The sequence below is a fragment of the Amborella trichopoda genome, chromosome 6, assembly GCF_054954075.1.
Source record: "Amborella trichopoda isolate Santa Cruz 75 chromosome 6, AtrichopodaSantaCruz75HAP2 v2.0, whole genome shotgun sequence".
In the NCBI taxonomy this organism is placed as follows: Eukaryota; Viridiplantae; Streptophyta; class Magnoliopsida; order Amborellales; family Amborellaceae; genus Amborella; species Amborella trichopoda.
This window is the reverse complement of record NC_142341.1, coordinates 8667715-8680043: the sequence shown is the minus strand read 5'-3', so window position 1 is coordinate 8680043 and position 12329 is coordinate 8667715. Positions and strand designations below refer to the sequence as shown.

The window sequence follows — 12329 nt, the reverse complement described above, 5'->3', positions numbered from 1 at the left end:
CATGCACACTAAAATCATTCCTCTCATATGAGAATCTAAAAATATCAATAAAATGATCTCCCATGAAATGTTAAAAAACAAAAAACTTCATTATAAACAACAATGTAATTCCAATACGATTGGCAATTTGGCATCATGATAATGGCATTCGATATGGCACAAAATGACTCAAATGAATTTTTTCTTATAATCCAAAATGATTCAAGATATTAATCGCATTTCTCACGTGTAAAGAACATAATCTCAAAGGAATTGCCAGCCATCACAACATAAAGTCTCAATCCTCGGAACAAATAAACAACCATGTAGCACAAATCGAACAGCTCGCATGAACTATATATTAGTCTTGAATATATCACGCTCAAGTTTGAGTACAAAATGAAGCACCTCATAAATATTCAACCACCAATACAGTACAATAACAATAGATATCCCGAAAACGTGAAGTTGTAGGTCTACCTGAATAGCTCAGAATATACCATGCCCTAAAACATTCTTACGTCAAAGGAACAGAACAATGATAGTTCATAGATATACGATAAAAACCAACTCATAGCATGATCTAACTCAACTAATTAACACACATTTCCTAAATCAGCTGCCTTTGCAGTTTCCTGAGCATATATATACAAGAAACACAAACCGTAGTGGCTTCCAATCTCAGTATGAAGTTCTCCCATCTCCTTCTGTGATTATATCTTTGAAAGCTCCACCGCTCGGGATCATAGGCAGCACATGCTCCTGATGAGGCACAACAACATCCAATAAGTAAGGCCCAGGGGTCTCTAACATCTTTGAAATGGCAGCCTTGAGCTCATTAAGCTTTGTTACTCGAGCAGCTGGGATATCACAGGCCTCTGCGAATTTCAACAAATTGGGGAAAATCTCTGATTCCCTTGATGGGTCTCCAAGATAAGTATGAGCCCTGTTCGCCTTATAAAATCGATCTTCCCATTGAACCACCATACCCAAATGCTGGTTATTCAAAACCATCATCTTTACAGGGAGGTTTTCGACCCTTATGGTTGCAAGTTCTTGAACATTCATCATGAAACTACCATCACCATCAATATCGACTACAATCGAATCAGGGTTACCCACCGCTGCTCCGATGGCAGCAGGTAATCCAAAACCCATTGCACCCAAACCACCAGAGGTTAGCCATTGCCTTGGCCTTTGATAATCATAAAATTGAGCAGCCCACATTTGGTGTTGACCCACTCCAGTGCTTATAATGGCCTTTCCCTCCGTTAACTCCTCTAATAATTTAATGGCATATTGGGGTGGAATAGCCTCTCCAAAAGTCTGATAGCTCAGAGGCCACTTCATCTTCTGCTCTTGCAATTCCTCTCTCCAAGCCGAGAAATCGAGCTTGACATTCGTTAAACCACCCTCTCTCTCCATGAATGATTCAGACGCACTCCTTTCTCTCTCCTCCAACAAATGATTCAACCCACGTAAAGCCAGCCTGATATCAGCACAAAGAGAAACATGGGGTTGCTTGTTTTTTCCTATCTCAGCTGGGTCTATATCGACATGAACAATACTCGCCCTACTTGCAAAAGCCTCCAATTTTCCAGTCACTCTATCATCAAATCTAACCCCAAAAGCTAACAAAAGATCAGCTTTATCAACAGCATAATTTGCATAAACAGTACCATGCATTCCTAACATACGCAAGCTGAGATCATCTGAACATGAATAGGATCCCAACCCCATTAAAGTACTAGCAACTGGTATCCCAGTTAGCGCAACAAACCTCCTCAACTCCTCACTAGCATTCAAACAGCCACCCCCAACATAAAGAACAGGCCTTTTCGATCCCAAAATCAAACGCACAATCTGTTCAAGCTGAGAAAGTTCGGGATTTTTTGGCAACCGGTTAATATAACCATGAATTTTCATGGGTTGATACCAATCGGGCACCGCCATTTGTTGCTGAACGTCTTTAGGCACATCGATCAACACAGGGCCAGGTCGACCCGATGAAGCTAAAAAGAAAGCTTCTCTAACAATCCTAGGTATATCATCGACATTAAGAACAAGATAATTGTGCTTTGTTATAGACCTGGTTACCTCGACAATAGGGGTCTCTTGAAAAGCATCAGTTCCGATCATTCTTCGAGGAACCTGACCAGTAATGGCGACTAAAGGAACACTATCAAGCGTTGCATCAGCTAACCCACTAACCAGATTGGTGGCTCCCGGTCCAGAGGTGGCTATACAAACACCCACCTTACCAGTAGATCGAGCATAGCCTTCGGCTGCAAATATCTCACCTTGTTCATGGCGACAAAGGACATTGCTAACGGTTTTGGACCTGGTCAGGGCCTGATGAATCTCGAGAGAGGCACCACCGGGATAGGCGAAAACATGTTTAACATTTTCTCTCTCTAGAGCTTCAACCAGAATGTCAGCTCCCTTTCGAGGCTCTTCGTCAGCGAAGCGAGAGATGAAGCTCGAGGGCAAAGGGGAATGGAGGTTTTTTTGGTGGGTGGTCAGGGTTGCAGGGTCGTTGGGGGAGTCGGAGAGGACGGCTTTTAGAGATAGAGAGGATTTTTTGGGGGTGGAGTAGGCGGAGGAGAAAAAGCGGTGGTGGTAATGAGGTGGAGTGGAGGATTTTCTCTCTCTAAAGAGAAAGGAGGGCTTGGAGAGGGGTAAAGTTGCAGTAGCCGCCATAGTTGAGGAGAAAGCAAGAGGGGTTGGAGAATGAAAGAGAGAGTGGGTTTTGCAGAGGAGTTGCGCTCTCTTTCCCTCTTTCTCGCTCTACATGTGGCCACCACAAGCAGGGAAAAGACCAAAAAAAGGAGAGTGAGAGGCGGCTAACGGGAAGGGGGGCAGAATTTGGAGGGAGTGCCGGGGGGCGCCTAGGGTTTTTCTCTCTCCTCTTTGGCGTTACTTTAATGGCGTCTCTGAATGTATGTTGAGACTTTCTCTCTCTACGTTCTCACTTCGGTCAATGTGCGTCTTCTCTCGTTCTCTCTCCTCTTTGATATCCTCTCTCTATACTGAATGTGTCTTTTTCTACTGAATGTGTCTTTTTCTCTCCATTGTTTCTCTCTCTAACGGTGGTGTCCTTCTCTCTCTTCTGTTTTTCCGTTTTTTTTTCTTTTTGAATATGTATGATTGGTCAGGGATATACGATACGTGGACGCGATTTGATAGAATTGCGATTGCTACGGGCCCCACACGTGTTATTATTAGAAATGTCTTTAGCACGTGTAGATACTGCCTTTTTGGTTAGATCCATTGAGCTCAGTTGTCGTTCGAATTAAAGGACGGTCAGGATAAGGAGATGTTACATAGAGATATCCAAGCCATACAAAACAGTAACAATAAATAAATCATTATTTTTAGGAAAAAGTTTATATCAAGGGTTTAAAAAGCGGATCGGTGACCCGGATCGGGAACCTCAAAAACCGATCCGGATCGGTGAATCGGCTATCCGAATAGGGAATCGGCTTAATCGGTGGGATTAAAGCTTCAAAAAAATCCAAAAAAATTATTAAAATTTATTATAAATGTTGTTTTTTAATAATCTAATAAAAAATGAGGGTACTACATTATTAACTTTCATTTTTTTTTATCAATTTGTGAATATTGAGATGTTCTTGCCCTGTATAAATTTATTTTAACTATTAAATTTGCATCACATAAAAAAAAATCATAGAATTATCATGGATAAAATATATAATTATATATGGACTATTTTAAAGAGTAGACTAATCAATGAAAGAATGGCCATTAAAATCTCGTTTTGGCGAAAAACCCTAACCCGCTAAAAAAACCCAAACTATTACAGCCTAACTAACTATAATCCAAAATTATTACAACCTCATTAATTATAATATTATATACTGAAATTATAATTGTTATTTTATATTTTATAATTATTTTATTAGACAAATAATAACAAATTTAAAATATTTTATAATATTATCTAATTTAAAATATATTATTGACAACTGTAAGAAAAATAGTACATTACATGATTTATAATGTAAAAAATCATAAATAAAATAAAATATTTGGTTATTTATGTAAAAATTAATAAAATGCGCACAAATTTTGGAAATAACACTTCAATTTTTCAAAAATTTATTTTTTTAGGTTTCTATAATAAATTTAGTAAAAGAGATTGTTAGCAGAAAGATGGAGATTTCAAATAGATTAAACTTTTTATTTTTATTTTTTTTATACCTTTCATATTATTTACAAAAATAATTATACCACTATATACAACAAAAATTAACTGTTTTATAAAAAATTAATTTTTTTATTTTTCATTTTTTTATGTCTTTTATATAATTTACAAAAATATTTATATTTATACCAACTACTATATACACAACAAAAATATTTATATTTATACCAACCACTATATATACAACAAAAATGCAACACATGCCCAAGGGGATTCGAATACAACAAAAATATTTATATTTATACCTACCACTATATATATAACAAAAATGCAACACATGCCTAAGGGGATTTGAATGCAACACATGCCCAAGGGGATACCCAAGAGGATTCGACCTTGGGACCTCAAGTAAAAAAATCAAAATCGTAACCATCAAGCCATCTAACTACATATAATTATAAATTGCTGATTAATAGACTATATGTACATTTCGTTTTCATTTAATGATGTTTGGAAATTATCCCACATTGAAATACGGGTATTCAACTTTGGTATATAAATACCTATACAATATGAATTATAAATGTGTGTAAAAATATTAGGGCAACCTCACACGTGGGTTTGGATAAACGTGTGCATGCGTGAGTGTACGTGGGGCACGCTCTCACGTGCGCTTGGACACACGTGTGCACGCATGAGTGTGTGGGGCACAGTCGCACGTGCGCTTGGACACATGTGTGCACGTGTGAGTGCGTGGGGCACCCTCATACGTGCGCTCGAACACACGTGTGCACGTGTGAGTGTGCGTGGGCACGCTCGCACATGTGCGAGCGTGCCCATGTACACACGTGGGCACATGTGAGTGTACGTGGGCACGCTCGCACATGTGCTCGAACACACGTGTGGGCATGTGAGTGTGCGTGGGGTACGCTCGCACGTGCGTGTCATGCGTTACGTGTGTGAACCGGGCTGAACCAGATAGAACCGGATGGGAACCGGCAGTTCCACTCTAGAACCGGGCGGTTCCCGGTTTTTGGTTGGAACCGGCACGGGCGCGTGTGTTTTTGAGTCCAACCGGGCGAGTCCGGTTCGACTCACCATTTTTTAAAACACTAGTTTATATAGAGCGGAAGGCTTGAACGATCAAATTAAAACCCAGCTCAAAAGGCGGTTCCACTCTAGAACCAGGCGGTTCCCGGTTTTTTGTTGGAACCGGCATGGGCGCGCGTGTTTTCGAGTCAAACCGAGCGAGTCCGGTTCGACTCGTCGTTTTTTAAAACACTGGTTTATATAGAGCCGAAGGCTTGAACGATCAAATTAAAACCCCGCTCAAAAATTTCACAAAAAGAGTTTGTTTTGATCCCCAAATATCTTCAAATTGATCATCTCCACGTCAAGATGTATGGATATGAGAAAAAAATAGATTTCAAGTTTTAGAAATAGTGCATCTTGTAACATATTTTTTTACCGTCAATTTTTCAAGTTTTCATAGATTTGCTCTATCTACATTATTTTTTAAGCTTTAAATTTTATAATTAAAGATGAAGATATATTTAGACTATCACAAATATTTCTAGTATTAAAACCATATTTTTTTATACTATTTGAAGGTGTGATTTGCTTTGATTGTTTAGAGCCTCGACTCTATACAAACCACACCCTTATTTTAACCCGAGTGAAACGATTAATAAATAGATTGAGACATTTTTTTTTGTTTTTTAAGAATGAATAGATGGGAAACTTTTCTTAGTTTGGAGCTTCTATATTGGCTTTTACATATGATTGTGAAAGGCGATTATGATCACTTTGTACCAGAGTTCAGAATGAAAAATAAAAATAAAAAATATTCTTCCTCGACTAATAGTAAATGTTTTTATAGCTTTGTCTACATGGAAGATAGACATACATCAAGTTCCTCTTGTTTATAAACGTTAGCTATTTATATATCAAACCGTGGCAATTTTTAATTAAGATCACTTATGCAGATGGAAATCGGTCTGAACCAAATTAGTTGTGGGATGATATTGGTCCCTCCCTAAACTCACCCCACCCCCCTTCTCATTTTTTTTCCTTTTTGTTTAAACTTGTCTAATGTATTTTTTCGTCCCCTTATATTTTTTGCCTCAAAATCCATGTTTCAATTTTTATTTATTTGTATTATATTTTTAGGTCACTGAATCATATTGATTCAGACCCAATCTAAATTGTTAGTTCAATAATTTAATCCTTCCCACCGATCCAAGTTCTAAAACACATATCATAATCATTCTTATTAAATTACTAAAAGTTTGATCTAAAAAAATTGATATGTTATCTTTACGCTTGCTCGTTTGAACTATTAAGGTGCTTACATTTACTATTATTTGTTTGTGACGCCCTCCAATAAAAGAATATTCTTCGACTCCCCTAACTTTTTAGAACCCTTGTCACATACCATTGTGATGTGTAACGCACAAGAGACGTTACATGTTAAAAAACTTAAAAACGCTCTGATTTGATACATTCGAATGACTTAGAGTGTCAAAAAAAAGTTTTGGGAATTAATTTGTGTAAAAAAATTCCCATGCCTAGTCATATTAGGGAGTTTTTTTTTTCGTGTATTTTTATGTACATCAAATATGTTTAAAATTTAGAAAGAATTATGTAAATATCTGTTTTAGTTTATGTTATTACCAAAATACTGAATACTTTCAGTTATTACTAATATATCTGTTATTTGGACTTCATAACAATTTTAAAAAAAAGATGAAGCTACCCATTTTCAAATTTTCTTAAAAATCAAAATCAGGTCAATTTCGAAAGTTTTAAATTTTTGGTTTTTCAAAAACAAAAAATTTAACTCTCTCTTGTAGGTCCTTTGCGTATTCTCTCTCTCGTTCATTACCTCTTTTTCTCTCTCCTTCATTTGACATGTGTCTCATTTATGACCTTCATTTTTTCCACGCCTTAATATTCCAGAATATGGACGGAGGGAGAAAATTGTAGAAGGTCCTTCTGCATAGCCAAGACCTTCTTGCTCTTGTTGAGTGTGGTATTAACAGCTTAAAATCTCCTTCCTTGTTGTTGGGTTGGGGTTTTTTCCAACTGCCTTTGCTACCAAATTATCTCTTCCCTTCTTACTTCTCTCTCTACAAAACCCATCTCTCCCAAACCTCAAATTGCTTGAAAATCCCACATATTTTCTATAACCCAATATCAAACCTCAAATTGCTTGAAAATCCCACATACTTTCTATAACCCAAGATCTCAAAAGGAACCTAGCCCTATAACTCCCACTAATGATGTTATTATCGATCTTTTTGAAAATAGAGAAACCACCCTTAGTGATGCCACTGAGCTAAAAAAATGTAGAAATCAAAGATCTTTGCAGATAGTGATTGCACATTAGTTGGGTTTTATATACCAAATTCTCGAATATTAATGAAAGAAAGACCTATGTGATCTTTTATCGAGGAATTTTTTTTTTTCACCTCTTTCTTTTGGCAAAAGATTACTTACAGGTGGTCTTTATTATAATAAAATAAATTTTAAAATAAAATCAACATAACAATAAAACTAAGATCTTAACAACTTGATACCATTAAAACAACTATGCATTATGCTTGAGAATAAAATATAAGATTGCAAGAAACAAAAAAGAAGAGTGCCGAAGATTACCTTAACCGGGCTTATTATACCTCACACGGAGCCACTACCATCCGATAGCGCGAGATTAACGGTTTAGCTTCAATCTCGAACCGGGAAAGCAAATTTCAATCAAGCCACACCAATTGAACATGAATCCCTTTGATCACAAACTCAAACCCTAGGTGAATTCTCTTAACAACCTAGTTTGAGATAGATGGATTCTCTTTTTGCTAAACCCTAAAACCCTTAACCGTAAATCCATATTTGAGAGATAGGATAGATGAACTCCATAACCTAAACCCTTAGGTTCTTTCATAATGTGAGAGAGAGATCAAACATGAGAGAGTGAAGCGTGCCCCTTTTTTGGGATATGAGAGAGAAAGATGGAAATTAGGTACAAGAGATAAGGTGTAGAGATTTTTGGGTAGAGGACAATCCATTTTTATAGGCTTTGAATAAGATTAGGGTTTTTCTTAGCTTGCATCTTCTTGTGAGATTGAAAATAGACCGTTGATCAAGGGTGACTTGTGGGGTGAGAGATCTGAGCCATCTATTTCATAGATGAGTCATCAACATTATAGAAGGTACATGAACCATTATCCCCATTTCCAAAACCATTTGCCCATCAATATATTTAAATAAAATAAATATCATGCATTCTATAAAATTACGCGATCCATGTCACATATTCCAAAAGGATATGTCAAATAATATCAAGTAGATAAATACTACCAAATATAAATAGGGATAAGATCCATATCAATTCAAATTGATCACATCTCTTTAAAACAAACTTGCCACAAAATAGATAAAGCCATGGTCATTATATCCCTTCTAAGATTTGACCACATGCCACAAATCAAAATAACCTTATCTTAAAAGCAAACAAGAGAATCCAAAGAGGGTGGGGCGTGCCACCCTTTTGTGGCACATGTGGGCCCCCGCCCACATGCTACATGGTGGGCCCATGTGTACTATGGGCCCCCAAGGAATATTATAAAAAATATATATTATTTTTAAAATTGAATAAAATAATTTAAAAAATATATATATTTGAATGTTTATAACTTTGTAAGAACAATAATTATATTTTTATAAGTCCAAAAATCACAAATAAAATATTGAAAGATTCATAAAATTCAAATAATAAAACTAAAATCATTTCAATAATAAAATGAATACAATCAAATTAATATAATGGGAAAAGGATCCATATGGTTTTAATAATCCAATCTGTAATAACGGGGTACTCTACCTTCAACTGTAGACTACGGACCACACTTGTTTTATCAGATCGACCCAGTGTTTCCCATGACCCACAGTCCAAGCAGGGACTCATTAACATCTCCCACTTAGCCTTTGAAGGCTTTACATTCTCTTTTCTCGTACTTTCTCTCATTCCCATCTCTCTCTCCCAATTATAATCTCTCTAAAGCAGTTTTACTTATTCTCTCAATACATTAATCATGGCTTTCGCCATCAATCTTTTCACAAAAGGATTCATAGAGGCAACACATTTTTCTTTTTTTTGCTCGGATCTCATCCCAAAAATGGTTATAGCTCATCTTTCACATCGCAGCGCGAATCATGGACCTATTTTCGCAAAATACCATCACGTACCCTCATCGCATGGGGTAGTATGTTCATGGGCTCAAAAGAGTTCTTTCAATAAGCTGCTCCTTTTTGTCGTCATACAACCAGCACCAAACATTTGGGTTATATGGGTGAACAATATTATAGTCTGTTGTTCCATTTTACATGTCAAATACTAGCAGGTGCTCCCACTGGAATATTTAATTTATCTAGATCTCGATCTTTATCAATCTCACCTCATTCCTCAGTAGATAAAAACATGGTTTTAAATGCTTTGAGTTCTTATGGAATCGTGACTCTTTTGACACGCATATCGTCAACGTGTTGTGCAGAAAATTCTTACTGCCTCCCAACGCATGAGATGAAGTCAAGTCGATTAAAAAATTTCTTAATCCATACGGCCTCCTCGATCACCAAACAGCACGACACGTACTTTGCCTTCATGGTGGACAATTTTATCACATTCTGTTTCTTAGATTTCTAAGAAACTGCACCCCCCCAAGCATGAACACATATTCAGATGTAGACTTCGCATCATCTAGATCTGTGAGATAGCTTGTACCTGTATATCTAAATATCCAAGCAACTAAAAAATGTGGGACTATAGCAGCTCTCACTCAATTATTGCACATACAACATATACATTCTCAACATTCTTATGCATATATCATGAGGTAGCATATCAAGTCTCATGCAATATGTAATTCAATGCCCATTGGTTTCATGCTATGCAAAAACCTTCATGAACCACAGAGGTTCAACCACACTAGACATCTTGATAGTAAATTCATACAAACTAAGTTATCTAATCAACACAACATGTGTTAGGGAAGCCCAACATGATGACATTCGTACAACATTTCCTATGGTTCAAAGTCTTAGGTAATCGAGGATTCTAAATAACTAAAAACATGGGTCAAGCATATAGGTATTTTAAAAAAAAACATGATAGTTTTTCTCCCACTTTTATAAATACCTTCAAGACACAATGTTTTTCTTTTTAATAAAAAAAAAATTGACTTGATATATATATATATATATATATGCATCCACAAGCAATACTTATATAATAGTATGATAATTTAAAATGATTTTCGTAAAAACTTAATGGCTTTACAAGACTGTAGTTTTTTCAAAACCACATTCATAGACTTAAGCTTTTTTTAAATCATCCAATTTAATTTTAAAATACATGCTTAGCCTTCATAAATCATTTTACCGCATTCACCTTTAATTTCCTACCAAGTCATGGTCATGGCCACAAAAACTAATCATATATACTATCTTATAATTTTATCCAAAATAAAGCATGACTAAATAATGTCTATTAAAGCTTTGACAAAATACTTCATTTTTGGCAATTATGAAGAATTTATCAAGAGATCATCATCACATGCAACACATCATATTATAGAAATTATTGAGAGGATGGTCACCAAGACCAAGTTCCATCAGAACACTCCCTTTATGCTTATATATTTGAATGAGCCACACCCATCTCTCGTGTTTCATCTTTAGGGCTCAAAGCCTTTGATCAAATCACATCTCCATGAGTATCACTACCTTAAGTAGTTCATACTCAAGCACAATGAGGCACAAAAATACAAGGTATTCAAAACTGACACTTTCAAATTTGTTAGCACTTATCACTTAATGTTTATACACTCCATACATATTCATAAAAAAATTAGCCAAAATATAACCAAAGCACATTAAACAAAGTTAATTAATCATCTTTCCCTATATGACCTTACCATATAATGTGGGATAGATTTCATACCTCAAAACCATGTAGTATTGTACCTAGGCTTTCTTGATTCATCATTTTTACTTGTTTGACAAGCTTTTGTGATCTTGAAAGTGCACGCAACTGATGGAGAATATATTAGTCATCGATTTCATATGTCACAAAGTGTCCATCTCTTCGCCACTTGAATTCTCCTATCTTACACCGTGAAAAAATATATCTTCTTCATCCCATTATTTCAAATATCACAATTTCGATTCTCTCACTAATCTTTAGCGATTCTATGCTACTATCAAATCTCTCTATATATCCATTCATTTCGAAGAAACCAAGATGCTTTTATAGGTATTGTATTTCTTCTTCTTTTTGTTATTTCCAAATCGAATACTCTTCACATAGAGTGTCATATCTTGTCAACTCTGTATTACCTCTCTCTGAATAAATCATACTCATAGCAAATTATGAAGCCTTTTAAAATGAGTCTTAAAGGTCTCCATAATTAGGAATTCAAGGATGTGCCTTAACATGCCACATCTTTTAATTTATTGCAGCATAGAACATTTAGACTCAAAACCAAATCATAAAATTATAGTTTCAGTGACATTTAGGTAACAATGCAATTTTCTCAGCGGAAAATCAGATTAAGCACCTCTCAATAAAAAATTATTTCACTCAATTCTCAAAAAATTTCTTCTTAAAATCTTTTGTGTTAAAAACTAGACTCAAAACCAAATCATAAAATTATAGTTTGAATCACAAATAATATTCTCCTTCAGAGAAATAAATAAGTGACATTCACGTTACAAAGTACATCATATTGCAGAATTCCAGGATGAATATTATCTAGTAAAATTATCTTTTCTCTCTACCATCATGGAGTTTCTCTTTCAAACCAATTTTGTTTGAAATTAGACACATAATAATAACATATATATTTTCACAAGCTTTAAATCACTCTGTTAAGTAGGCTTGATAAATATAGATATTCACGTCTACAATGAATAACATACCAAATTACAGAAAATTCAGGATGATCTCTCTTCAATCCAAAATTTTTATTCATCTCTTCCCATAGATATTTCTCTTTTAAACAAATTTTATTAAAAAATAGACTCAAAATGGAACTTTAAAAATTTAGTGTGGACCATAAAACATTCTGTTAAGTAAAGAAATAAAATTATGACTTCCGTTGCAGAAAATAGCGCTTGCGCACCCTTT

At 35.4% G+C, this 12329-nt stretch overlaps 1 protein-coding gene across 1 annotated transcript; it reads right to left on the bottom strand.

The window, feature by feature from the left end:
- Positions 1 to 306: 306 nt before the first annotated feature.
- LOC18438022 (acetolactate synthase 3, chloroplastic) lies at positions 307 to 2965 on the bottom strand. The gene has a single exon (XM_006848191.4). The coding sequence runs from the start codon at positions 2677 to 2679 to the stop codon at positions 661 to 663; it is 2019 nt and encodes a 672-aa protein (XP_006848254.1). The 5' UTR covers positions 2680 to 2965; the 3' UTR covers positions 307 to 660.
- Between the last annotated feature and the right edge of the window lie 9364 nt (positions 2966 to 12329).